This window comes from Pan troglodytes, chromosome 9 (assembly GCF_028858775.2).
Source record: "Pan troglodytes isolate AG18354 chromosome 9, NHGRI_mPanTro3-v2.0_pri, whole genome shotgun sequence".
NCBI lineage: Eukaryota > Metazoa > Chordata > Mammalia > Primates > Hominidae > Pan > Pan troglodytes.
Genome location: NC_072407.2, coordinates 70,656,409 through 70,682,880, shown reverse-complemented (window position 1 = coordinate 70,682,880; position 26,472 = coordinate 70,656,409). Strand labels below are relative to the sequence as shown.

At 45.1% G+C, this 26,472-nt stretch overlaps 1 protein-coding gene and 1 long non-coding RNA gene across 53 annotated transcripts in view; one reads left to right on the top strand and one right to left on the bottom strand.

Moving 5' to 3' along the window:
* Positions 1-2,214: 2,214 nt before the first annotated feature.
* On the top strand, positions 2,215-26,334 carry LOC112204760 (uncharacterized). Of its 3 annotated transcripts, none has more exons than XR_008537864.2 (5): positions 2,215-2,777; positions 19,331-21,352; positions 22,007-22,195; positions 22,295-22,715; positions 22,885-26,334. It is a non-coding gene; the product is annotated as an uncharacterized LOC112204760 (long non-coding RNA). The 3 variants fall into 3 exon arrangements; XR_010147266.1 differs by having other exon boundaries at positions 2,230-2,777; positions 21,234-21,352; XR_010147267.1 differs by lacking the exon at positions 19,331-21,352 and having other exon boundaries at positions 2,231-2,777.
* Positions 23,565-26,472, bottom strand: part of PPP6R3 (protein phosphatase 6 regulatory subunit 3) — a 153,984-nt gene continuing 151,076 nt past the window's right edge. For 26 of the 50 annotated variants that reach the window (XM_009423582.4, XM_054661477.2, XM_063783131.1 and 23 more), the window contains one exon: positions 23,565-25,865. In XM_009423582.4, the coding sequence (XP_009421857.1) occupies positions 25,784-25,865 (82 nt within the window). In that variant the 3' untranslated portion in view covers positions 23,565-25,783. The remainder of the gene's footprint in view (positions 25,866-26,472) is intronic. The other 24 variants (XM_001173771.7, XM_001173705.7, XM_024347289.3 and 21 more) reach the window with 1 other exon arrangement.

The window sequence follows — 26,472 nt, the reverse complement described above, 5'->3', positions numbered from 1 at the left end:
GGGATTAGGGGCCGTGTGGGAACCTAGAGTGGGAGAGATTAAGCTGAAGGAAGATTTTGTGGTAAGGGGTGATATTGTGGGGTTGTTAGAAGGAACGTTTATTATTTAGAATTATTGGCGATGGCCTGGATACAGTTTTGTATGAATTGAAAAACTAAATGGAATAAGAGAAGGAGAAAAACGGGTATAAAAGGTCTAAGAATTGGGAGGACCTAGGACATCTGATTAGAGAGTGCCTAAGGAGGTTCAGCATAGTCCTGCCAGCAAAGATTATTTATTTACTTCCAGAGTTAAGAGTGGCAGTTTGGGGATAGCACCAGGAGATATCAGCTGTGATGGCTTGGAGAAACAGTGTAAACCAGCAGTGTAAACAAGAGCAGGGCATGTATGAGTAGTTGAGAATGGCGAATAGGAGTATGACTAGACAGAAGATAGTAGGGATGACAAGTTTTTTGGGGGCACAGTCTAAGTTGGTCTGGTGTCTGGAATGAGACTGGGGCCTAATAAAAAGGAGCGTCTATACAGGAGCTCAAATGGGCTGTACCTTGTAGCATTCTCAGGACAGGTCTGACTTCTGAGAAGGGAAAATGGTAAAAGTATTGTCCAGTCCTTTTTAAGTTTGTGGCTGAGCTTGGTGAGTTGTGTTTTTAAAAGACCTTTAGTCTGTTCTACTTTTCCTGAAGACGGAGGACCGTAAGGGATATAAAGGTTTCACTGAATACTAAGAGTCTGAAAAACTGCTTGGCTGATTTGACTAATAAAGGCTGGTCTGTTATCAGACTGTATAGAGGTGTGAAGGCTAAACTGAGGAATTATGTCTGACAGAAGGGAAGAAATGACTGCGGTGGCCTTCTCAGACCCTGTAGGAAAGGACTCTACCTATCCAGTGAAAGTGTCTACCTAGACCAAGAGGTATTTTAGTTATCTGACTCGGGGCATGTTGAGTAAAGCTAACTTGCCAGTCCTGGGTGGGGGCAAATCCTCGAGCTTGATGTGTAGGGAAGGGCCTGAATAATCCCTGAGGAGTAGTAGAATAGCAGATGGAACACTGAGAAGTTATTTCCTTGAGGATAGATTTCCATGATGGAAAGAAAATGAGAGGTTATAAGAGGTGGGCTAGTGGCTTGTACTATAGCATAGCCTGCCTTTGCTGGTGTGTGGCGATTAGGCCTGATGGAACTGCCATCAATAAATCAAGTGTGATCAGGGTGAGGAACAGGAAAGAAGGACATATGGGGAAATGGGGTGAATGTCAGGTGGATCAGAGAGATACAGTCATGGGGGTCAGGTGTGGTATCAGGAATAATGTGGGAAGCCAGATTGAAGTCTGGGCCAGCATCAGTGGTAATTGTGGGACTTAACAAAGAGTGAGTACAGCTGAAGGAGCCGGGGAGCAGAAAGTATATGCGTCAGGTATGAGGAAGAAAATAGATTTTGGAAGTTATGAGAAATGTAGAGAGTAAGTTGAGCATAGTTTGTGATTTTGAGGGCCTCTAAAAGTATTAGGGCATCAGCAGCCGCTGCACGGAGATATGATGTCTTGGCTAAAACAATAAGGTCAAGTTGTTTGGACAGAAAGGCTACAGGGTGCGGTCCTGGCTCTTGTGTAAGAATTCTGACCACACTAACCATGCCTAGGAAGGAAAGGAGTTGTTGTTTTGTAAGGGATTGAGGTTTGGGAGATTAATCGGACACGATCAGCAGGGAGAGCACGTGTGTTTTTATGAGAATTATGCTGAGATAGGTAACAGATGAGAAAGAAATTTGGGCTTGACTGAAGTAATGGGGGCTGTCTGTGAAGCCTTGTGGCAGTACAGCCCAGGTAATTTGCTGAGCCTCATGGGTATCAGGGTCAGTCTAAGTGAAAGCGAAGAGAGGCTGGGATGATGGGTGCAAAGGAATAGTAAAGAAAGCATGTTTGAGATCCAGAACAGAATAATGGATTGTGGAGGGAGGAATTGAGGATAGGAGAGTATATGGGTTTGGCACCGTGGGGTGGATAGGCAAAACAATTTGGTTGATAAGGCATAGATCCTGAACTAACTTGTAAGGCTTGTCTGGTTTTAGGACAGGTAAAACAGGGGAATTATAAGGAGAGTTTATAGCTTTAAAAGGCCATACTGTAGCAGGCAAGTGATAACAGGCTTTAATCCTTTCAAAGCATGCTGTGGGATGGGATATTGGCATTGAGCCGGGTAAGGGTGATTAGGTTTTAATGAGATGGTAAGCGGTGCATGATCAGTCACAAAGGAGGGAGTAGAGGTGTCTTACACTTGTGGGTTAAGGTTGGGGGATACAAGAGGAGGACGCAAAGGAGGCTTTGGATTGGGAAGAAGGGTGGCAATGAGGTGTGGCTGTAGCCCAGGAATAGTCAGGGAAGCAGATAATTTAGTTAAAGTGTCTCAGCCTAATAAGGGAACTGGGCAGGTGGGGATAACTAAAAGGAGTGCTTAAAAGAGTACTGTCTAATTTGGCACCAGAGTTGGGGAGTTTTAAGAGGTTTAGAAGCCTGGCCATCAATACTTACAACAGTTATGGAGGCAAGGGAAACAAGCCCTTGAAAAGAAGGTGATGTGGAGTGAGTAGCCTCCGTATTGATTAAGAAGGGGATGGACTTACTTTCCACTGTGAGAGTTATGCGAAGCTTGGCATCCCTGATGGTCTAGGGGGCTTCTGAGGCAATCGGGCAGCGTCAGTGTTCAGCCACTAAGCCAAGAAGATCTGGGAAGCAGTCAGCCTTGGGCCAGAGTTCCAGGAGCTCTGGGAGTGGCTGCCAGGTGAGTTGAACAGTCCGATTTCCAGTGGGGTCCCGCACAGATGGGACGCAGCTTAGGAGGAATTCTGGGCTGTAGGCATTCCTTGGCCTGGTGGCCAGATTTCTGGCACTTGTATCAAGCTCCTGGGGGAGGAGGTTCTGGAGGAATGCCTGGCCACTGCGGTTTAGATGTTCGGAAGTTCTTGTGTGCTGGAGATGTGGCTGGGGTTTGTCTCACAGTGGAGGCAAGGAATTGCAACCTTTTTCTATTATTGTACACCTTGAAGGTAAGGTTAATTAAATCCTGTTGTGGGGTTTGAGGGCCGGAATTTAATTTTTGGAGTTTTATTTAATGTTGGGAGCAGATTGGGAAATAAAATGTATTTTGAGAATAAGACGGCCTTTTGACCTTTTAGGATCTAGGGCTGTAAAGTGTCTCAGGATTGCTGCCAAAGGAGTCATGAACTGGGCTGGATTTTTATATTTGATGAAAAAGAGGCTAAACGCTATCTGATTTGGGATAAAGAAAAAGGAGCATTAACCTTGACTATGCCTTTAGCTCCAGCCACCTTTTTAAGAGTAAATTGCTGGGCAGGTGGGGGAGGGCTAGTCACGGAACGAAACTGTAAGCTGGACCAGGTGTGAGGAGGGGAGGCGATAAAAGGATTATAGGGTGGAGGAGCGGAGGCTGAGGAAGAATTGGGACCTAGCTCGGCCTGGCGAGGAGCAGCCTGGGGAGGAGGGGAGAGGTCAGATGGGTCTGTAGAAAAGGAAGATTAGAAAGGCTCAGCGACACTTGGGATTGGGACTGAGGGGACAGGTGGGAGGGAAAGGAGAAAGATTTGGGATGAGTTGCACTGGGAACAGAGACTAGAGAGGGACCGATGTGTGAAAGAATGCCTGGACATCAGGAACCTCAGACCATTTGCCCATTTTATGATAAGAATTATTTAGATCTTGTAGGATGGAAAAATTGAAAGTGTCATTTTCCAGCTATTTGGAACTACTGTCGAGTTTGTATTGGGGTCAAGTGGCATTGCAGAAGAAAATAAGACGCTTAGATTTTAGGTCAGGTGAGAGCTGAAGAGGTTTTAAGTTTTTGAGGACACAGGCTAAGGGAGAAGAAGGAGGAATGGAGGGTGGAAAGTTGCCCATAGTGAAGGAAGCAAGCCCAGAGAAAAGAGAGTAGAGACATGGAGGGAAGGGGTTTGGGAGTTCTTACCTTCCAGAAAAGCAGGAAAGGGGTTGGGGCGTGGAAATAAGGGGTTGGGGTGCAGAGATAAGAGGTCGGGGTGTGGAAATAAGGCATGGGGTGCAGAGATAAGAGGTCGGGGCATGGAAATAAGGGATTGGGGTGCAGAGATATGACGTTGGGGTACTTGCCCCTCCTCTAGAAAAGCGGGACTTGCCACTCAGGGTGAAGGAGAAGGGGTTGGGGTTTCTTGCCCCGCAGAAAGGTGGAGAATGGGTAGAGACACGGAGAGAAGGGGTTGGGGTACTTGCCACTAAGGGTGAAGGACCAAGGCAGGCGTCCCTGCATGGTCTGACACCTCTGAAACCTGGGTGAATAATCAAAGAGGTGCCCCTGCAATGATTAAACACCAAGGGAAGGCTGCCTTCTCTAGTCCGTGACCGGCGCTGGAGTTTTGAGTCCATGGATAAAACGTGTCTCCTTTCTCTCTACCAGAAAATGAAAGGAATTGAAATTAAGAGAAGGGAGAGATTGAAGAGTGGAAAGGAGAAAGTGGTTGAGGGACAGTGAGAGAGGTTGGAGAAGAGAGTAAGAAGAGGCCACTTACCCGATTTAAAATTGGTGAGATGTTCCTTGGGCTGGTTGGTCTGAGGACCTGAGGTCGTAGGTGGATCTTTCTCATGGAGCAAAGAACAGGAGGACAGGGGATTGATCTCCCAAGGGAGGTCCCCCGATCTGAGTCACGGCCCCAAATTTCATAGGCATCCATGTGAAGAGACCACCAAACAGGCTTTGTGTGAGCAATAAAGCTTTTAATCACCTGGGTGCAGGTGGGCTGAGTCCAAAGAGAGTCAGCAAAGGGAGATGGGGTGGGGCCATTTTATAGGATTTGGGTAGGTAAAGGAAAATTACAGTCAAAGGGGGGTTCTCTGGCAGGCAGAGTGGGGGTCACAAGGTACTCAGTGGGGGAGGTTTTGAGCCAGGATGAGCCAGGAGAAGGAATTTCACAAGACAATGTCATCAGTTAAGGCAGGAACAGGCCATTTTCACTTCTTTTGTGATTCTTCAGTTACTTCAGGCCATCTGGGCATATGCGTGCAAGTCACAGGGGATGCGATGGCTTGGCTTGGGCTCAGAGGCCTGACAACCACACCTGGCTAATTTTTTAAATTTTTTGTAGACATGGGGTCTCGAATTCCTGGGCTCAAGCAGTCCTCCTGCCTCGGCCTCTGAAAGTGTTGGGATTACAGGCGTGAGCCCCGGTGCTCAGCCTGTCTTTTATTTTAGAAGGTGTAGTAGACAGACGTTAAGGGAACCCCATGATCCCTGCTTCCAGGTATTCATGTCCTTGTATAATCTCCCCTGTTGATTGTGGGTGGGATTTGTGTGCTACAGTCTAAATATTGGTATCCCCCAAAATTCAAATGTTGAAGGTTGCGGCCCGATACAGTAGCATGAAGAGGTGGGGATTTGGAAGGTGTTTAGGTCATGAGGACTCCACCCTCACAAATGGAATTGGTGCCCTTATAAAAGAGGTCAAAAGGCACCCCTGCCCCTTCTGCCCCGTGAACACACAGGAACGAGGCTCCATCGTGGAAGCAGAGGGCCAGCCCTCACCAGACACCAGATCTGCTGGCACCTTGATCTTGGACCTCACAGCCCAAGAACTGCAAGAAATAAATTTCTATTGTTTATAAAGTACTCAGGCTAAGGTATTTTGTTAGCAGCCTGAATAGACAAGATATCGTAATTGCTTCTAACTAGTAGAATACAGCAAATGTGATGAGATATCATGCCCATGATTACATTAAGATTTGGGCTAGAGGAGACCTTAGCCTCATCAAAGGATTACATACTGTGTGTTTGAGGCCACATTTACCTGCTCTAGCAAAGATACCACATCTGGCGCAACAGCGCCACCAGGGCTATGAGCTAGTTAAGTCGGCTCTAAACTCTAGTTAAATTCAGTGTCATCTGGCTTCTGCAGGCCAGACCGGAGAATTAAATGGAGACGTGATAGGAACCACCCATCCTTTAGATCTTTAAGTGTGGCCATTATTTCTGCCCTCCTTTCTGCCACCCACTCACTCCTCTGTAATGCAATATGTTTTTCAAATGTGGTAAATTTCACGTGCATCCGTGTGAAGAGACTACTAAACAGGCTTTGTGTGAGCAGTAAAGCTTTTAATCACCTGGGTGCAGGCGGGCTGCGTCTGAAAAGAGAGTCAGCGAAGGGAGATAGGGGTGGGGCTGTTTTATAGGATTTGGGTAGGTAAAGGAAAATTACAGTCAAAGGGGGTTTGTTCTCTGGCAGGCAGGAGTGGGGATCTCAAGGCACTCAGTGGGGGAGCTTTTTGAGTCAGGAAGAGCCAGGAAAAGGACTTTCACAAGGTAATGTCATCACTTAAGGCAAGGACCGGCCATTTTCACTTCTTTTTGGTGGAATGTCATCAGTTAAGGCGGGGCAGGGCATATTCACTTCTTTTGTGATTCTTCAGTTACTTCAGGCCACCTGGGCGTATACGTGCAAGTCACAGGGGATGCGATGGCTTGGCTTGGGCTCAGAGGCCTGACATTCCTGCCTTCTTATATTAACAAGAAAAATAAAACAAAATAGTGTTGGGGCGGCAAAAATTTTTGGGGGGTGGAATGGAGAGAGAGAATGGGCGATGTTTTTCAGGGCTGCTTCAAGCAGGATTAGGGGCGGCGTGGGAACTTAGAGTGGGAGAGATTAAGCTGAAGGGAGATCTCATGGTAAGGAGTGATATTGTGGGGTTGTTAGAAGAAACATTTGTCGCATAGAATGATTGGTGATGGCCTGGATACGGTTTTGGATGAATTGAGAAACTAAACGGAAGATACAAGGTCCGAATAAAAGAAGGAGAAAAATGGGTATTAAAGGACTAAGAATTGGGAGGACTTAGGACATCTAATTAGAGAGTGCCCAGGGGGGTTCAGCGTAATTACTTGCTTGGTTGGCAAGTTTTGGGGCTCGATCCTTGAGTTTTTTTATGTTGTCATACACTAGGCTAGATTGATTTAGGTAAAAACAACACTTTTCATTTAAGAATATACAGAGTCTTCCTTTTCCAGCAGTGAGTAAGTCAAGGCCTCGGTGGTTTTGGAGGACAACCGCAGCTAAAGAGTCAACTTGGGCCTGGAGGACTGATAAAGTTTGTGATATGTCTGATGCTAGCAGAGAAGTCATTAGACAGGCTACGGAAGGTCATGACAGAGGTTGAAATGCCTGCTATTCTAATACTGAGAGCAATAGTGAAGGCAGAAAGTCTTTTTTTTTTTTGTCGTGTCGGTGTCATGAGGGGAACAGGGAGCTTTTTGGTGCTATTTACAAATTGAATTTTGGGAGTAAGGAAAACTAGTGTGCATGTGCCTGTCTAATTAGCAGGTAGACACATGTAGGTAGAGGATCTACAGAGGAAGAAGAGACCTTGTGCGAGGCAAAACTGGAGATGTAAAGTAAAAAGGTGAGAAGGAGTGCTGAGAGGGGTGTGTTGTACTTAGACTCCTAGGGATCCAGCTGGGGCGGCAGCTGTCAGAGGTTGTAATGGGGACTGATGGGGTAACTGCGTAGAGGGGGAGGTTCAATTTTCATGTTGTATGAGAAAACGTTGAGTATCTACGAGAAACCTTTCACTGTTATTTTTGGGGCTGAGTATAAATAAACAAGAAGAGGGCCTGGGAGGAGAGTCTGATGAGCAAGGGGAAGGTAGCCAAGGATGGAGTGAAATACAGGGTAAGTGTCTTCCTAAGCAATAATTACTGCTAACGTTTTTAAATTTGTCAGTATTGATAGAGGGCTTGTCTGTAATACGGAGCTGGAAGGCTTTAATTGTTTCAGTGATGTGTGTAGTTGGGCTTCGGAGATGAAGAGTAAAGGAACATCGAGAAGGTGAAAGATTACCTAGGGGAATTCCGGTAGGTCTTTGCCAAGAGATACATAAAGGAGCGGCCACAGGAATAGTAGTTTGTGTTGTAAGAGGTCCAAATATGGGGGGAGTAGAGTTAATATAAGGAGAAAGGTTTTTTAAATAAGTGCGGAGGAGGGCGGCATCTTGCTGATGTGAAATGTCTGGGGAGGTCTTGCTGGACTTGTCTAGAAAGTAAATGAGTTCTTCAGGAGGGTAAAGGTGAGGGCTGTTAAAGGAAGTTTGGAGGTGTAAGGAGACAGGAGATGTTGCCTAGTCTGTCTGTAAGGTGGGGACAGCTGTGTAGGCACTGGAAGAAAGGGAAATGCAAAGCCAGCAGTTGTTCACTAAGGAGGGATTAGAGGTGGCTAGGAGAGATTGGGTAAGGTTGATAGTGTAGTGGAGATAGCTGGGGAGAGGTAAAGGGTGGCATAAGAATGGGAATGAGAATAAGAGTGAGTATAAAAGTAAGGAATAGAACTTCATCAGGGTGGAAGTATTGGAGGGTGCCCTGCCAGCAAAGATCATCTACTTACTTTAAGAGGGAATTAAGAGTGGCAGTTTGGGGATAGCACCAAGGGATATCAGCTGTGATGGCTTGAAGAAACAGTGTAAACTGGCAGTGTAAACAAGAGTAGGGCATTTATAAGTAGTTGAGAAAGGAGAATAGGAGTATGACTAGACAGAAAATAGTATGGATGACAAGTTTTTTGGGGCTCGGCCTAAGTGGTGGGGGTGACTTCATTGTTGCAAAAAGTAGGGTAAGGACGAACAGACCTAATAGAATGAAGGGATGTATTAGGCTCATAAGGGTTATTACTGTTCTTCAGAAATAGGAGTGAGTTTAAGGGAAGTAGGGGAGAGTACTTGCGACTTCCAGGAGGAAGAGGAGGGATTAGGCTGGCTGTCCGATGGACACAGCTTTATTCTGGAATGGTGAACCTAGTGGGGAGGATCCTGCAGGTGGACGGCAGTCGGGGTACTATAGATGACTAAGTAGGGTCCGGTCCATCGAGGTTGTAGAGTTTGAGGGGTCAGATTTTTAACAAGAACTGATCGTTTAGCTAGGGTGTCTTCTTATGGCTGGGGATCTGGAGTAGGCAAGAGAGGATTACAGCTTGGTGAATTTCCTGTCTAGCCTGCTGGAGGACTGGAAGATAGTCGCCTAGAGGGCTGGTGTCTGGGATGAGGTTGGGGCTAAGCAAGAAAGTGCGTCTATATAAAAGTTCAAATGGACTGTACCTTGTAGCATCTTGAGGACAGGCTCTAATTCTGAGAAGGGCAAGAGGTAAAAGTACTAACTAATCTTTTTGAGGTTGGTGGCTGAGCTTGGTGAGGTGTGTCTTTAAAAGACTATTAGTCCTTTCTACTTTTCCTGAAGATTGAGGATGGTAAGGGATATGAAGGTTCTACTGAATACCAAGAGCCTGAGAAACTGCTTGGGTGATTTGACTAGTAAAGGCTGGTCTGTTATCAGACTGTATAGAGGTGGGAAGGCCAAACTGAGAAATTATGTCTGACAGAAGGGAAGAAATGACTGCGGTGGCCTTCACAGACCCTGTGGGGAAGGCCTCTACTTATCTAGTGAAAGTGTCTACCTAGACTAAGATATTTTAGTTTTCTGACTGGAGGCATGTGAGTAAAGTCAATTTGCCAGTCCTGGGCGGGGGCAAATCTTTGAGCTTGATGTGTAGGGAAGGGAGGGGTCTGAACAATCCTTGAGGGGTAGTAGAATAGCAGATGGAACACTGAGAAGTGATCTCCTTGAGGATAGATTTCTATGATGGAAAGGAAATGAGAGGTTCTAAGAGACGGGCTAGTGGCTTGTAACTTACATGGAAGAGGTTATGAAATGACGACAGAATAGAATGGGCTTGTGAGGCTGGAAGGAGATATTTTCCTTGGTCTAAGAACTATTTGCCTTGTGTGGGAAGAGATTGACAGGTGGAAGTTTCAGCGGGGGAGTAGGTGGGAGTGACTGATGTGAAGGAGAAAAACTGGCCGTGAGGGACAGAAGTTGCAGAGCTAGCTGCTTGTCTAGCTACTTTATCAGCATAAGTGTTGCTGTGAGAGACAGAATTTGGAAAGCTAGCTGCTTGTCTAGCTACTTTATCAGCATAAGTGTTGCTTAGAGCAATGGGATCTGATGCCTTTTGATGCCTCTTGCAGTGAATGACTCCAGCTTCCTTTGGATGTAAAGCGGCCTTGAGTAGAGTTTTTATTAAAGAGGCATTAATGATGGAGGACCCTTGTGTAGTGAGGAAACCTCTTTCAGCCCATATGACCGCATGGTGGTGCAGAATATGAAAGGCATATTTAGAATCAGTATAGATATTGACGCGTAGTCTTTTTGCAAGAGTGAGGGCTTCAGTTAAGGCAACTAGTTCGGCTTGCTGAGAGGTAGTGGAGGCGTGCAGAGCGGTAGCCTTAATGATAGATGTGGAAGATAGTATAGCATAGCCTGCCTTTGCTGGTGAGTGGTGATTAGGCCTGGTGGAACTGCCATCAGTAAACTAAGTGTGATCAGGGTGAGAAATAGGGAAGAAGGCAATGTGGGGAAATGGGGTGAATGTCAGGTGGGTCAAAGAGATGCAGTCATGAGGGTCAGGTGTGGTATCTGGAATAATGTGGGAGGCTGGATTGAAGTCTGGGCCAGGAACAATGGTAATTGTGGGACTTAACAAAGAGTGAGTACAGCTGAAGGAGCCGGGGAGCAGAAAGTATATGTGTCAGGTGTGAGGAAGAAAATAGATTTTGGAAATTATGAGAGCTGTAGAGAGTGAGTTGAGCATAGTTTGTGATTTTGAGGGCCTCTAAAAGTATTAGGGCTGCAGCAGCCGCTGCACAGAGACATGATGGCCAGCCTAAAACAGTGAGGTCAAGTTGTTTGGACAAAAAGGCTACAGGATGCGATCCTGGTCCTTGTGTAAGAATTCTGACTGCACAGCGCTGCACTTTGGCTGTGTGTAATGAAAAGAGTGGGGATGAGTCAGGGAGAGCCTGGGTGGGGGCAGTCTCTAAAGCTGTCTTCAAGGAACAGAAAGAGGAGTGGGGAAAGGATTTAGGATCTATGGGGTCAACTAGGGTTTTTTTTGTGTGTGAGTTTATATAATGGTTTTGTTAGGATGGCAAAACTAGGTATCTGAAGGCGAAAGTATCCAACCATGCCCAGGAAGGAAAGGAGTTGTTGTTTTGTAGAAGGGGTTGGGGTTTGAGAGATCAGTCGGACACGATCGGCAGGGAGAGCACGTGTGTTTTTATGAAGAATTATGCCGAGGTATGTAACAGATGGGGAAGAAATTTGAGCTTTGGAGGGGGATACCTGATATCTTTTGGAGAATAAATGCTGAAGAAGCAGAAGTGTGTCTTGTTGAGAGGATTCAAAGGAAGGGCTACAAAGAAGAAGGTCATCAATATATTGAATAAGGTGAGAAGCGGAGGTGTGGAAAGAAAGTAAATCATGAGAAAGAGCTTGGCTGAAGTAATGAGGGCTGTCCTTGAAACCTTGTGGCAGCACAGCCCAGGTAAGCCGCTGGGACTGATGGGTGTCAGGGTCAGTCCAGGTGAAAGCAAAGAGAGGCTGGGACGAGGGGTGCAGGGGAATAGTGAAAAGGGCATCTTTAAGATCAAGAATGGAAGAGTGAGTTGTGGAGGAAGGTATTGAGGACAAAAGAGTGTACGGGTTGGGCAGCACAGGGTGGATAGGCAAAACAATTTGGTTGATAAGGCATAGATCCTGAACTAATCTGCAAGACTTGTCTGGTTTTTGGACAGGTAAAATGGGGGAATTGTAAGGAGAGTTTATAGGTTTTAGAAGCCCATGCTGTAGCAGGCGAGTGATAACAGGCTTTAATCCTTTTAAAGCGTGCTATGGGATGGGATATTGGCGTTGAGCAGGGTAAGGGTGGTTAGGTTTTAATGGGATGGTAATGGGCATGTGATCGGTTGCCAGGGAAGGAGTAGAGATGTCCCATACTTGTGGGTTAAGGTGGGGGGATACGAGAGGAAGACGCGAAGGAGGCTTTGGGTTAGAAGGGCGGCAATGAGATGCAGCTGTAGTCCAGGAATAGTCAGGGAAGCAGATAATTTGGTTAAAATATCTCAGCCTAATAAGGGAACTGGGCAGGTGGGGATAACTAAAAAAGAGTGCATAAAACAGTGTTGTCTAAGTTGGCACCAGAGTAGGAGTTTTTAGGGGTTTTGAAGCTTGGCCGTCAATACTTACAACAGTTATGGGGGCAAAGGAAACAGGCCCTTGGAAAGAAGGTAATGTGGAGTGGGTAGCCCCTGTATTGATTAAACAGGGGATGGACGTACCCTCCACTGTGAGAGTTACCTGAAGCTTGGCATCCGTGATGGTCCAGGGGGCTTCTGAGGCGATCAGGCAGCGTCAATCTTCAGTCACTAAGCCGAGCAGATCTGGGAAGGAGTCAGTCAGAGAGCCTTGGGCTAGAGCTTTAGGGGCTCTAGGAGTGGCTGCCGGGTGAGCTGGGCAGTCTGCCTTCCAGTGGGTCCCTGCACAGATAGGACATGGCTTGGAAGGAATCCTGGGCTGCGGGCATTCCTTGGCCCAGTGGCCAGATTTCTGGCACTTGAAGCAAGATCGTGATGGAGAAAGTCTTGTAGGAATGCTTGACTGCTGAGCTTAGGTGTGTGCGGCTTAGGCATTTTGAAGTTCTTGTATGCTGGAGGTGTGGCTGGGTTTTTTCTCACAGCAGAGGCAAGTAATTGTAACTTAGAAATGTGTTGCCGTCTGGCTGCTTCCTCTGTATTATTATACACCTTGAAGGCGAGGTTGATTAATTCCTGTTGTGGGGTTTGAGGGCCAGATTCTAATTTTTGAAGTTTTTTCCTAATGTCAGGAGTGGATTGGGTGATAAAATGCATATTAAGAATAAGGCAGCCTTCTGGCCTTTCTGGGTCTAGGGCAGTATAGCGTCTAAGGGTTGCTGCTAAGTGGGCCATGAACTGGGCTGGGTTTTCGTCTTTACTTTGGGCAGTTTCTTTTTTTTTTGAGGAATATACTTTATTTATTTATTTATTTATTTTTCATTATGATTATTATACTTTAAGTTTTAGGGTACATGTGCACAACGTGCAGGTTTGTTACATATGTATACATGTGCCATGTTGGTGTGCTGCACCCATTAACTCGTCATTTAGCATTAGGTATATCTCCTAATGCTATCCCTCCCCTCACCCCACAACAGTCCCCGGTGTGTGATGTTCCCCTTCCTGTGTCCATGTATTCTCATTGTTCAATTCCCGCCTATAAGTGAGAACACGCGGTGTTTGGTTTTTTGTCCTTGCGATAGTTTGCTGAGAATGATGGTTTCCAGTTTCATCCATGTCCCTACAAAGGACATGAACTCATCATTTTTTATGGCTGCATAGTATTCCATGGTGTGTATGTGCCACATTTTCTTAATCCAGTCTATGTTGTTGGACATTTAGGTTGGTTCCAAGTCTTTGCTGTTGTGAATAGTGCCACAATAAACATACGTGTGCATGTGTCTTTATAGCAGCATGATTTATAATACTTTGGGTATATACCCAGTAATGGGATGGCTGGGTCAAATGGTATTGCTAGTTCTACATCCCTGAGGAATCGCCACACTGTCTTCCACAATGGTTGAACTAGTTTACAGTCCCACCAACAGTGTAAAAGTGTTCCTATTTCTCCACATCCTCTCCAGCACCTGTTGTTTCCTGACTTTCTAATGATCACCATTCTAACTGGCGTGAGATGCAATCTCATTGTTGTTTTGATTTGCATTTCTCTGATGGCCAGTGATGATGAGCATTTTTTCATGGGTTTTTTGGCTGCATAAATGTCGTCTTTTGAGAAGTGTCTGTTCATATCCTTTGCCCACTTACTTTGGGTAATTTCTTTAAGCTTGTCATAATTAACAGCTTTGTAAGCTGCCTTTTTAAGCCCTTCAACTAGGCAGGAAATCATGTAATCTCGCCTAGCTATACCTGGGGAATTTGCCTGGTAGTTCCATTGGGGATCCTCTCAGGGAACTGCTCTAATGCCTTCCTGGAGGCCTGGCTTGTGAAGCCAGGGGTTATCAGCATGAGATTGGGCTAGAGAAAATCTCTTTCCCATTCATCTGGGGAAAGGGTAGAAGTCAGGGTGACATTTTAGTTACTTTAGGTTAAGTTGTAGGACAGAGTTAGATATTGGAATTCCTGTATATATTTAGTGGGGTCTGATGAGAAAGAGCCTAAACGCTGACTGATCTGAGAGAGGTCTGATAGAGAAAAAGGTAAATGTACTTTGACTATGCCTTCAGCTCCAGCCACCTCTCTAAGAGGAAATTGTTGGGCAGGTGGGGAAGAACTAGTCACGGAACTAAACTGTAAGCCGGACCGGGTGTGAGGAGGGGAGGTGGTAGAAGGATTACAGGGTGGAGGAGCGGAGGCTGAGGAGGAATTGGGACTTGGCAACGAGCAGCCTGGGGAGGAGGGGAAAAGTCAGATGGGTCTGTAGAAAAGGAAGACTGGAAAGACTCAGCAACGCTTGGGGTTGGGACTAAGGGGACAGGCGGGAGGGAAAGAAGGAGGATTTGGGAGGAATCGCATTGGGAACAGAGACTAGGGAGGGAACGAAGCGTGAAAAATGCCTGGACGTAAGGCACCTCAGACCATTTGCCTATTTTTCGACAAAAATTATTTAGGTCTTGTAGGATGGAGAAATCGAAAGTGCCGTTTTCTGGCCATTTAGAGCCATTGTCAAGTTTGTATTGGGGCCAAGCGGTGTTGCAGAAGAAGATAAGGCATTTAGGTTTTAGGTCAGGTGTGAGTTGAAGAGGTTTTAGGTTTTTAAGAACACAGGCTAAGGGAGAAGAAGGAGGAATGGAGGGTGGAAGTTTGCCTATAGTGAAGGAGGCAAGTTTAAAGAAAAGGGAGAGTAGAGACACGGAGGGAAGGGGTTCGGGGGTTCTTACCTTCCAGAAAAGCAGGAAAGGGGTCAGGGCATGGAAATAAGGGGTTGGGGCACAGAGATAAGAGGTCAGGGCACAGAAATAAGGGGTTGGGGTGCAGAGATAAGAGGTCAGGGCACGGAAATAAGGGATCAGGGTGCAGAGATAAGAGGTCGGGGCATGGAAATAAGGGATCAGGGTGCAGAGATAAGAGGTCGGGGCATGGAAATAAGGGATCAGGGTGCAGAGATAAGAGGTTGGGGCATGGAAATAAGGGATCAGGGCACAGAAATAAGAGGTCGGGGCACGGAAATAAAGGATTGGGGCACAGAGATAAGAGGTTAGGGCATGGAAATAAGGGATCGGGGGATTCTTGCCCCCCAGAAAAGCAGAGAAGGGGTAGAGACACAGAAAGGGTTGGGATACTTGCCCCTCCCCCAGAAAAGCTGGACTTGCCGCTAAGGGTGAAGGACTAAGGCAGGCATCCCCGCGTGGTCTGACACCTCTGAAACGTGGGTGAATAATCAGAGAGGCGTCCCTGCAATGATTAAACACCAAGGGAAAGCTGCCTTCCTAGTCCATGACCGGCGCCGGAGTTTTGGGTCCATGGATAAAATGTGTCTCCTTTGTCTCTACTAGAAAATGAAAGGAATTGAAATTAAGAGAAGGGAGAGATTGAAGTGTGGCACCAAGATTGAAAGGAGAAAGAGGTTGAGGGATAGTGAGGGAGGTTGGAGAAGAGAGTAAAAAGAGGCCGCTTACCAGATTTGAAATTGGTGAGATGTTTCTTGGGCTGGTTGGTCTGAGGACCTGAGGTCATAGGTGGATCTTTCTCATGGAGCAAAGAACAGGAGGACAGGGGATTGATCTCCCAAGGGAGGTCTCCCGATCCGAGTCACGGCACCAAATTGCATGCGCGTCCGTGTGAAGAGACTACTAAACAGGCTTTGTGTGAGCAATAAAGCTGTTTATTTCACCTGGGTGCAGGCGGGCTGAGTCCAAAAAGAGTCAGCGAAGGGAGATAGGGGTGGGGCCATTTTATAAGATTTGTGTAGCTAAAGGAAAATTACAAAGGGGGTTTGTTCTCTGGCGAGCAGGAGTGGGGGTCTCAAGGTGCTCAGTGGGGGAGGCTTTTGAGCCAGGATGAGCCAGGAAAAGGACTTTCACAAGGTAATGTCATCACTTAAGGCAAGGACTGGCCATTTACACTTCTTTTGTGGTGGAATGTCATCAGTTAAGGCAAGGACCGGCCATTTTCATTTCTTTTGTGGTGGAGTGTCATCAGTTAAGGCGGGGCAGGGCATATTCACTTCTTTTGTGATTCTTCAGTTACTTCAGGCCATCTGGGTGTATATGTGCAAGTCACAGGGGATGTGATGGCTTGGCTTGGGCTCAGAGGCCTGACAGTAAAATATACATAACATAAAATATACCATCTTAACCATTTTTTAAAGTTACAATTCACCTGGGTGCCGTGGCTCACACCTGTAATCCCAACACTTTGGGAGGCCAAGGCAGGCAGATCACCTGAGGTCAAGAGTTGGAGACCAGTCTGGCCAACATGGTGAAACCCGTTTCTACTAAAAATACAAAAATTAGCTGAGCGTGGTGGCTTGTGCCTGTAATTCCAGCTACTCGGGAGGCTGAGGCAAGAGAATTGCTTGAAACTGGGAGGCAGAAGTTGCAGTGAGCCGAGATTGCACCACTGCACTCCAGCCTGGGTGAAAAGAGCAAAACTCCATCTCAAAAAAAAAAAAAAGTTACAGTTTAATGGTATTAAATTCCCCTAATGATGTTGTATAACCACAACAATCATCCATCTCCAGCACTCTTTTCACCCGTAAAACTTCATCTCTATATCCATTAAGCATTAAACACTAACTCCTCATCCCCCGGCACCCACCCCTCTATTGTCTGTCTCTATAGATTTGACAACTCTAGGCACCTCAAATAAATGGAATTCTGTGGTATTTGCCTTTCTGTTACTGGCTTATTTCACTCAGCCTAATGTCCTCAAGTTTCATCCATGTTGTAGCATGTTGTACCATTTCCTTCTTTTTTAAGGCTGAATAATATTCCACTTTTTGTATACACAGTATTTTGCTTAGTCATTCATCTGTCAGTGGATACTTGAGTTGTCTCCACTTTGCAGGTATTGAGGATAATGCTGGCATGAACGTGAGTGTCCAAATATCTCTTCAAGACCCCGCTTTTAATTATTTCATATATATACCCAGAAGTGAAATTGTTGCATTATATGGAAATTCTATTTTTAACTTTTTGAAGAACCTCCATACTGTTTTCCACAGCGACTATACCGTTCTACATTCCCAAAGCACACAAGGGTTCTGATTTCTCCACATCCTTGCCAACATTTATTTGTGTGAGTGTGCATGTGTTACAGTAGCCATCCTAACGGATGTGAGGTGGTAGTTTGGATTTGCATTTCTCTAATGATTAGTGATGAGCACCTTTACATGTGTTTGTCCTTTGTATATCTTCTTCGGAGAAATGTCTATTCACGTCCTTTGCCCATTTTTGAATCACGTTGTTTCTTTGTTCTTGAGTTTTAGGAGTTCTAAATATTCTGGATATTAATCACTTATCAGACGTGATTTGTAAATATTTCCTGTTCTGTGAATTGCCTTCTTACTCTGTTGACAGTATTTTTTTTTAATTATTATTTGTAGAGATGGGGTCTCCCTATGTTGCCTAGGCTGGTCTCCATTTCCTGGACTCAAGGGATCTTCCCACTTTGGCCTCCCCAAGTGCTGGGATTACAGGCATGGGCCACTGCACCTGGCTTATTGACAGTATCTTTTGATGAACCACATTTCAAATTTTTCATGAAGTCCAATTTGTCTATTTTTTTCCTTTGTTGCCTGTGCCTTTGGTGTCATATCCAAGTAATCACTGCCACATCCAGTGCTGTGAAGCTCTTGCCCTATGTTTTCTTCTAGGAATTTGTTTTAGGTCTTAGATCCATTTTGATTTTTGTATATAGTGTTATGTAAGGGTCAAATTCTGTTCTTTTGCATGTGGATATCCAGTTTTCCCAGCACCATTTGTTGAAAACACTGTCCTTTCCCCACTGAACGGTCTTGGCACCCTTGTCAAAAATCATTTGACCATAGGCCAGGCATGGTGGTTCATGCCTGTAATCCCAGCACTTTGGGAGGCCAAGGCAAGTGGCCACTTGAGGTCAGGAGTTCGAGACCAGCCTGGCCAACATGGCAAAACCATCTCTACTAAAAATACAAAAAGAATTAGCCAGGTGTTCTGGTGCACACCTGTAATCCCAGCTACTCAGAAGGCTGAGGCAGGAGAATCGCTTGAACCCAGGGAGTGGAGGTTGTGGTGAGCTGCACTGCACTCCAGCCTGGGCAACAGAGGGATATGTCTCAAAAAAAAAAATCATTTGACCATAAATGCCAGGGTTTATTCCTGGGCTTCTATTCTATTCCACTGGTTTATATGTCTCTCTTTATGCCAGTACCATAATGTTTTGACTACTGTAGCTTTGTAGTAAATTTTGAAATAAGGAAGTATGCGTTCTCTAGCTTTGTTCTTTTTCAAGATTGTTTGTCTACTTACGGTCCCTTGAGGTTCTCTATTAATTTTAGAATAGATTTTTCTATTTCTGCAAGAACATATCATTGGGATTTCGATAGGGATTACATTGAATCTGTAGATGCTTTGTGTAGTATTAACATTTTAGCAATGTTATGTCTTCCAATTCATATACAGGGAATGTGTTTCCATATCTTAATGTTTTCTTTAATTTCTTTCAGCCGTGTCTTGTAGTTTCTATTGTACACACCTTTCACTTCTTTGGTTAATTCCTAAGTATTTTATTCTTTTTATGCTATTGTAAAAGGGATTATTTTTATAATTTCCTTTTTTAGATTCTTCATTGGTATCATATAGAAACACCACTGATGTGTGTGCATGTGTGTTCTGAGCAGGGTCTCACAATATTGCCCAGGCTGGAGTGCAGGATGTGATCATAGCTGACTGCAGACTCAACCTCCCAGGGTCAAGTGACCCTCCTTCCTCAGCTTCCCAAAGTGCTGGGATTAGAGGTGTGAGCCACCGCACTCAGCTGATTTTTGTGTGTTGACTTTGTATCCTGCTACTTTGCTGAATTCATTTATTAGTTCTAATAGTTGGTGTGTGTGTGTGTGTGTGTGTGTGTGGACACTTTAGGGCTTTCTACATTTTCAAATCATATTATCTGCAAACAGATAATTTTACTTCTTCATTTCCAAATCGAATGCCCTGTATTTCTTTATCTTCTTAATTTCTCTGGCTAGAACTTTTAGTGCTCTGAATAGAAGTGGCGAAAGAGGGCATCCCTGCCTTGTTCTTGTTCCTAGAGGATAATCTTTGTCTTTCACTAATGAGTAAAATGTTTGCTATGGGTTTTTACGTATGGCTTTTACGTTGACGTAGTTTCCTTCTGTTCCTAGTTTGTTTGTGTGTGTGTGTGTTTTTTTTTTTTTTTTTGACAGGGTCTTGCTCTGTCACGCAGGCTGGAGTGCAGTGGCATGATCACAGCTCACTGCTGCCTTGACCTCCCTGGCTCAAGCAATCCTCCCACCTCAGCCTCCCGAGTAGCTGGGACCACAGGTACGCACAACCACGCCTGGCTAATTTAAAAAAATTGTTTTGGTAGAGACAGGGTCTTGCCACATTCCCCAGGCTGGTCTTGGACTCCTGGGCTCAAGTAATCTAGTTGTAAAAAGTTTAAAGCCGGTTTTTAAAAAGCCCAACTTTCATCATTGGCAGGATGTGCGTTCTGATAAAATTACTCTTACAACTAGAAACAGAAGACCCTTTCCTTGCATTTCTAATTGTTTTGTTCCACTGCGGTATTTATAGTTTGATGAAGAGCATCTTACCCCTGCACAGTGCTTTTAAACTCTGCTGTGCCTGATATGAATACTCTTATTTTCTGCTTGTACCCTATTTTTCTATCCACTTATTTTCAGCCTGTCACTTTTATGATTATTACATCAACAGCATATTCCTGGGTTCTAGTTTCAACCCCAATCTGACCACCTGTCTTCTAAAGAGAAAAAACAGATTTAGTGTAACAAGGTATTTCTTGGTTTGTTTAGGAAAGGACACCAAGGTTCAGAAACAAGTGAGAATTAGGATTTGAAAGACAAATGGGCGGGGGGAACTCCTTAGTTTGGCTTTTGAATTTTTATTACTTTTTCAGAGATGAGGTCTCACTGTGTTGCCCCGGCTGGTCTCGAACTCCTGGGCTCAAGCAATCCTCCCGTCTTGGCCTCCCAAAGCACTGGGATTACAGGCGTGAGCCACCCTGCCCAGCCTAGAAAGCATTTTTGACTGAACCAAAAATGCAAATCCTCACCAAAATCTCTCAGTGAAGTCACTAAGCTCCCATTAGAGTGGAGTGTGGAGAGGCCAAGGGCACTCACCTAGTGCCAAGATCCCACAGAGAAACATGAGGCCAGGGCATGAGCACCTCCTCCCAACAGGACCCCGTGACTGGGCCTTTGAACCATTAGATGCAGCCCTGGAGCCGCGGTCAGAGCGTGACTGTCCCCGAGAAGGGAAGCAGCAGCCGGCACGGCCTGTTCTCCCATCTTCACATCACTCCCTCCATACAAACCACTGCTTCCCACCGCCTCCTGTGACAATGCCTGGCGAGGTGGTCATGCCCCCTTCAGCCCTCCTGAAGTGCCCTCTGGGAAATAAGGCACGACGGACAAATGGATTCAACATCCTTTTCTTTTTCTTTTTAAAACTAAACCTTGCTTGAGGGGCATGGTTTGGATGAGTTCTCTGACTTCATCCCTGGATTAGACAAATGTCCCCCCCCCGGTCACGGGCAGAGGACTCCATGAGACGTGTCTAACCCAGGGATGCAGACTTCCCCCTTCGGCAGGACAGAAAGTCTACTGTGTGGAAGAGGACGATCCGGAACGTGTCCTCTCCATGGGCGGGCAAATCCAGGCTGGAGCCCAGAGCGTGCCCTGCTCCTCGGTCTCTCCTTGGCGGGGTAGGAAAGGCAGTCCCGGGGCCACGGTGCATGCCATGGGGGGTGTTCTCCCTCACAATGCTTTCTATGCTGCACTTTTATCTTCTCCTTTTCCTTAGGTCTTCTAAAAGATTAAGGTGCAAATCACATACAATCAAATGCATAGGTCTTAAGTGTAGGTTTTGATGAGTTTGGACACATGTATACGTTCACATAACCACCATCACCAACAAGCTGCGGAAGACTTCCCTCACCCCAGAAGGTGTCCCTGTGCTCTTTTCAGCCAATCCTTCTCTCTTCCCTGCCAGGAGAAAACACTATTCGAATTTCTCCCATCAATTCGTTTGGTTGGTTTTAGAGCTTCGTATAGATGCTTACATATCTTACTTCTTTTGCTTAACACATTTATTTATTTATGAGACAGGTTCTCACTCTTGTCACCCAGGCTGGAGTGCAGTGGCACGATCTCAGCTCACGGCAACCTCCACCTCCCGGATTCAAGTGATTCTCGTGCCTCATCCTCCTGAGTAGCTAGGATTACAGGTGTGCACCACCACTCTGGGCTAATTTTTGTTAAAATTTTAGTAGGGACGGGTTTTTGCCATGTTGACCAGGCTAGTCTTCAACTCCTGGCCTCAGGTGATCTGCCTGCCTTGACTTCCCAAAGTGCTGGGATTACAGGCGTGAGCCACTGTGTCCAGCCTTCAACGTTTTTGAGACGTATATACATGGCTGCATTCATCATGGTTCACCCCCGTTGGTTACTAAGTAGAAGTCCATCGTATGACTACACCAGAATCTGCTTATCTACCCTCCTGTTGTTAGACATATTACGAATAAAGTGACAATAAACATCCTTGTACAAATCACCTGTGGACATATATTTGCACTGAGTATCTAGGAGAGTCTGCAGGAGTATGTCTAATTTTTTAAAACCTCCAAACCAAAAAATGAATTTGCCCACTAGTTTCCTAAACTGGAAGTATTATTTTAGACAGTAATAGGTGAGTTCTAGCAGCTGCACATTCTCCTATCTGGTGATGTCTTTTTCATTTGAACACTAACAGATGGAAAATGGGACCTTTTTGTGATTCTAACTTGCCCTCCCTAGGAAGTGATGATGTTAAACAACTTTTCATGTTCTTATTGGCCACTCATGTATACACAGGTCCCTGACTTAAGACGGTTCAATTTCAGGTTTTTGGACTTTACGATGGCGTTTCGGAAGCATTAAGCTCTCAGCAGAAGCCACACTCTGAATTCCGATCTTTTCCTGGGCTGGTGATGGATGCGCAGCACAGTGCCCTCCTGCAGTACTGAGCGGTGGCAGGGAGCAGCAGTCCCAGCCAGCTGTGCCATCGCGAGGGGAAGTGGCCGGCATGGATCGTAAGTCAGGGAACATCTGTCCCTTCTTCGTGAATATCTGTGTTCAAGTCTCTTGCTCATTTGTTAAATTGGGCTTTTCATCTTAATTTTGATTTGCAGTTTTCTCCCCTATATCCGAGGTCTGAGTCCTTTGTCAGGACACACAGTGTGATTTCTTGCCTGGCATTCCGTTCCTTGCTTGTCCATTTTCAAGAGCAGAACATTTTCACGTTGATGGAAGCCCGATGTCTTTCTTCTACGGTATGTGCTCTGCATCCAAAGCAGCCTTCGCCCATCCCACATTTTAGATAATTTTTTCTTTTAAAAACTTCACTAAGCGCTCATGTTTGGATCTGCAATCTATTTTGGATGAATTCTTGTGTATGACGTGCAGTAGGAAAAAAGGCTCATGTCTTTCCATACGGATAGCCAGTTTCATTCAGACACAGGTGGTGGCCAGACCTGGCACACGGATGCAGCTGACCCTGGAAGCTGAAGGGCAGTGAAACCCATCTGATTAAGATGCTCAACTTTTCTGAAGGTAAAGGTTTTAAATAATAGGTGGGATTGAAGTGGAAATTTAGAAAGGCTAGCAGGTGACATTATGGGGTTAAGTGAGTAAAAGTTAGCTAATGTTTGTTAAACATTTACCATAAGTAAAAAGCTATTCAAGTCTTTGAACTTGTTCCTATTGTTTCCCCACCCAACAGAAAAAGCTGACACCTGCCTAAGGTCACACCATCATGAGTGGCTGAGTTGGGCTGTGATGAGCCACCCGGCTGGAGAGCTTGTGCCCTGGTTACACGATTGCCAGTGAGATGCCTATGAACTCGCATGTAGAGGTGGGTACCCAGACAGCTCAGAGTGAGCTGCCTGCGGGCCCAGCATGCAGAGGTGTGTACTCAGTGCTGTGTGAGATGCCTGTGGGCCCAGGCACGGAGGGGGTGCATGCGTGCCCAGAAAGCAAAAGGCTGTGCAGAGGACCTGCTAGGAGGTAATGACTAGAGAACATGTTTTTAAGCAAACAGGTGAAGGGAAAATGCAAAATAAGGAGCTACATAAGCATCACATCTTAAGAATCATTATGGAGCACCTAACTGTGACTTGTTGGGCTGGGAGCCAAACAACATAGGTGGGACACGCTGCACATAAAAGTAACAAGCTGGAGGTCCAGAGGAACCCTTGGAGCCGTCCCAAGACTGAGAGCCGGTGTCAGGCACCACCTCTTCTGGGCACCTGGGCTATGGCAGTGGGGAGGATGAGCCCCTGATCCCAGAGGCCACTCTCTCACACAGTGCAGTGCAGTCTTTCTCACACAGGACCTAGTGTAACACGGGACCTAATGGCAGGACACATCAACCCATTAAAAATCCAAGCAAGGTACAAGAGATTTCTAGAAACAAAGAATCAGGTTTATTTTTGTTATTTTGAATACAGGTATTGTATTGTAGACATCTGTTAGTCTCATAATTCAGTATGGCCAACACACAGAAATTAAAAGTAGAAACAAAATGAGGGCACACTTGCTCCTGTCCTTGGCTTGGCCCCTCCAACCTCCAAAAGAACTGTCCTCCCCATTGTCATATCCTTTCCCTGCTACGAAAGACAAAACAAAATGCTGCCCCAAAGAAAGAAAAGTCCCAGAGGCTCTCTCCCAGCAGTCAGTGGGATGAAGCAAGACACTGTTACCTTGGGTAGGATGGAGAAGCCACCAGGTCCATATCACAGAGGCCACAGTGGGATGGAGAAGCCACCAGGTCCATGCCACGGAGGCCACGTGTGCCACCAGTGGAGCCAAACCCTGGCCATGGCTGGCAAAACTCGCCACCAGGCGAGACCAGAGCATATTATCTACCAGTAATCCCCGAGGTCCAACGCCATTCAAGTCAGGCAGCCCTGAGGCAAGCAGGAGGAGCCCTGTCCTCTGGGGGTGCTGCTTCCAGAGGAGGCCCAAGGACAGTCTCTTCAGAGAGGGGCTCACCCGGGAAAGGGGGTTCCTGAGGAGGCGTGCAAAGGTCAAGGGACCCACCCTTGCCACCTGTCCCAGGGCTTACTGCTGACTCCACTGTCCTGGGAGTGCTGGAATCTCCACACCACTTAAAATGAAAAAGGAAATCAGAAATAATAAGGCATTAGACGTTTGATTCTTTTATTTCCATATGCAATGTAATGTTTAGGCACGCTGCTTGGGATGCTATTTCTAAAAAAATTATTGGCCATTTTTCAGAATATCCTTTTGGTTTTAAATACTGGTCAGGAAAAACAAATGATGTAAAAATACGTGAATAATTTTCTATTACAGAAATGAAAAACTGATTTGCATCTAAAAGTGCAAGAGGTGAAGTAATTTAACCCTTTCACCAGACGATATGGCAATATACAATATATTGCTTGAGCTGTTTGAGAAGGCTGTGATGTATTTTTGTATTGACATAGAAAATTATAAATTACATTGAATTAGTATCCATAATCACTATATATATACACAAACCAGTTCTAAAAAAACACACTGGTTTAAATTTATGAGTGAAAACCTCACAAGGTACAGTAAACAATTAGCATGCTTCGGTGCCAGATTTTGATTTCTACTTTTAAAATACTAGCCTGTAAAATGAACGCACTCTAATTCCATTAGCAGCACGAGCATTTTCAACTGACTTGCCTAATAGGATTTATTTTAGGTCTGTTAAATATGCAGATTGCTCTGAAATGTTCATTGGTGATGCTTGTTAACAAGGTAAATTTTGGTGAATGGGTTAAAAGGCAGATGAACTACCAAACGAAACAAAAAAACAAACAAAAACAAAAGCCAAAAAAAAAAAAAAAAAAAATCCCAAAACACAAGCCATATACACTCCAAATAGTCTAGTGTTTCACTTGTAGGAATAATCATTTCAAGCAAACAAGACTTGAACAGAACATATGGCTTTACAATAACATCAATTTATCAACTATGATGTAGCAATAAATACTTAATCTCTACCAATAGACTTACATTTTTGATCCGTTTTAAACAATACAGAAAACAATTACCAATCAAAAACTGGTTATAAAAAGAACACCAAATATTTCTTATTCAAAACCACTTTTGTAAGTTAGAACAACCAAAATAACACTTAGAGGGCATTTTCATTCTACAACTCCTTGTCGGCCTGGAGGAAAAATGAATTCATAATTTTGTACAAGGTGAAAAATGTATGAAAACCGCCTAATACTTTGGTCACACTAATAATTGTCAAATAGTTATGTTTCAAATACAATAGATCTGTGTATTCACTTTTATAAAACTATTCTTACAGCCATTTTAACTATAGTATTACTACTATTATTACATGGGTGGCAAGATCTTATTTCACAGGCTACCCATTATTTAGAACAATACAATATAAACATACGCAAAAATTCTTGGTATTTGTCAATGTGCAATATTTTTACACTTCTGAATTTCTCTGTACAATGTCTTAGAATCTAGAATATAAAGGTTGCTGGTCCTGATCCCTTGCAGAGTGAGTGCAGCAGTGACAGCTTGGTGGGCTCCAGCTGACCCCTCCAGAGCCCCTGAGTGGTGGCGGTCTGCAGTCCTCAGTCAGCAGCAGCAGACGTCACCCGTCATACAGGGCCATTCACTGAAGTGTCACCTGGTGCGCTTGGCTGGCCAGTCCTAAGGAGCAACAGACAGGCATCGGAGGCACTTGCAGCAGAAATATGAAAAACAAAACCTACTTAGCTGAGCTCCCCAAGGGCAGGGACAACTTATTTTAACATTGTTTTGAACTTAGTAAGTTTTTAATAAAATGATTGATTGATTGATATGTAAACGAATGGAGCAAAAGCTCTAGAAAAATGTGAGTGCATCTAAGCTTCATCACCGGGTGAGCAGGCATTCAGCAAGGGCAGCAGCAGAGCAAATGCTCTGGGAGAACCGCCCCACTGCGGCCTCCAAGAAGCACAGGGAGTGACTAGGTCAGTGGGGTATAAACTGTGGCTTCCAGAGCCTTCAGGAGCTATGTGTTCACCGTTCCTTCAAGAAAGCTTTTATGTGACCCACAGATTGGAATCCACATACTATTTCACTTGGAAACAGGATTCTGCTACTAGGAAAGGGGGGGAAAAGGGAAAGGAAAGAAGGTTTGCAAATAAATTACTGGGAAAAAAAAAAAGGTGTCCACTTGAAGAACATGTCCCACAAAGCAAATGTTAGGCTCAAAACTGGGAGGGAATAACAGGTGGGACAGTATATAACAAAGTGTCCAGGTTTTGCCTTCCTGCCAAAATTACAACCTGAATATATAACCTAT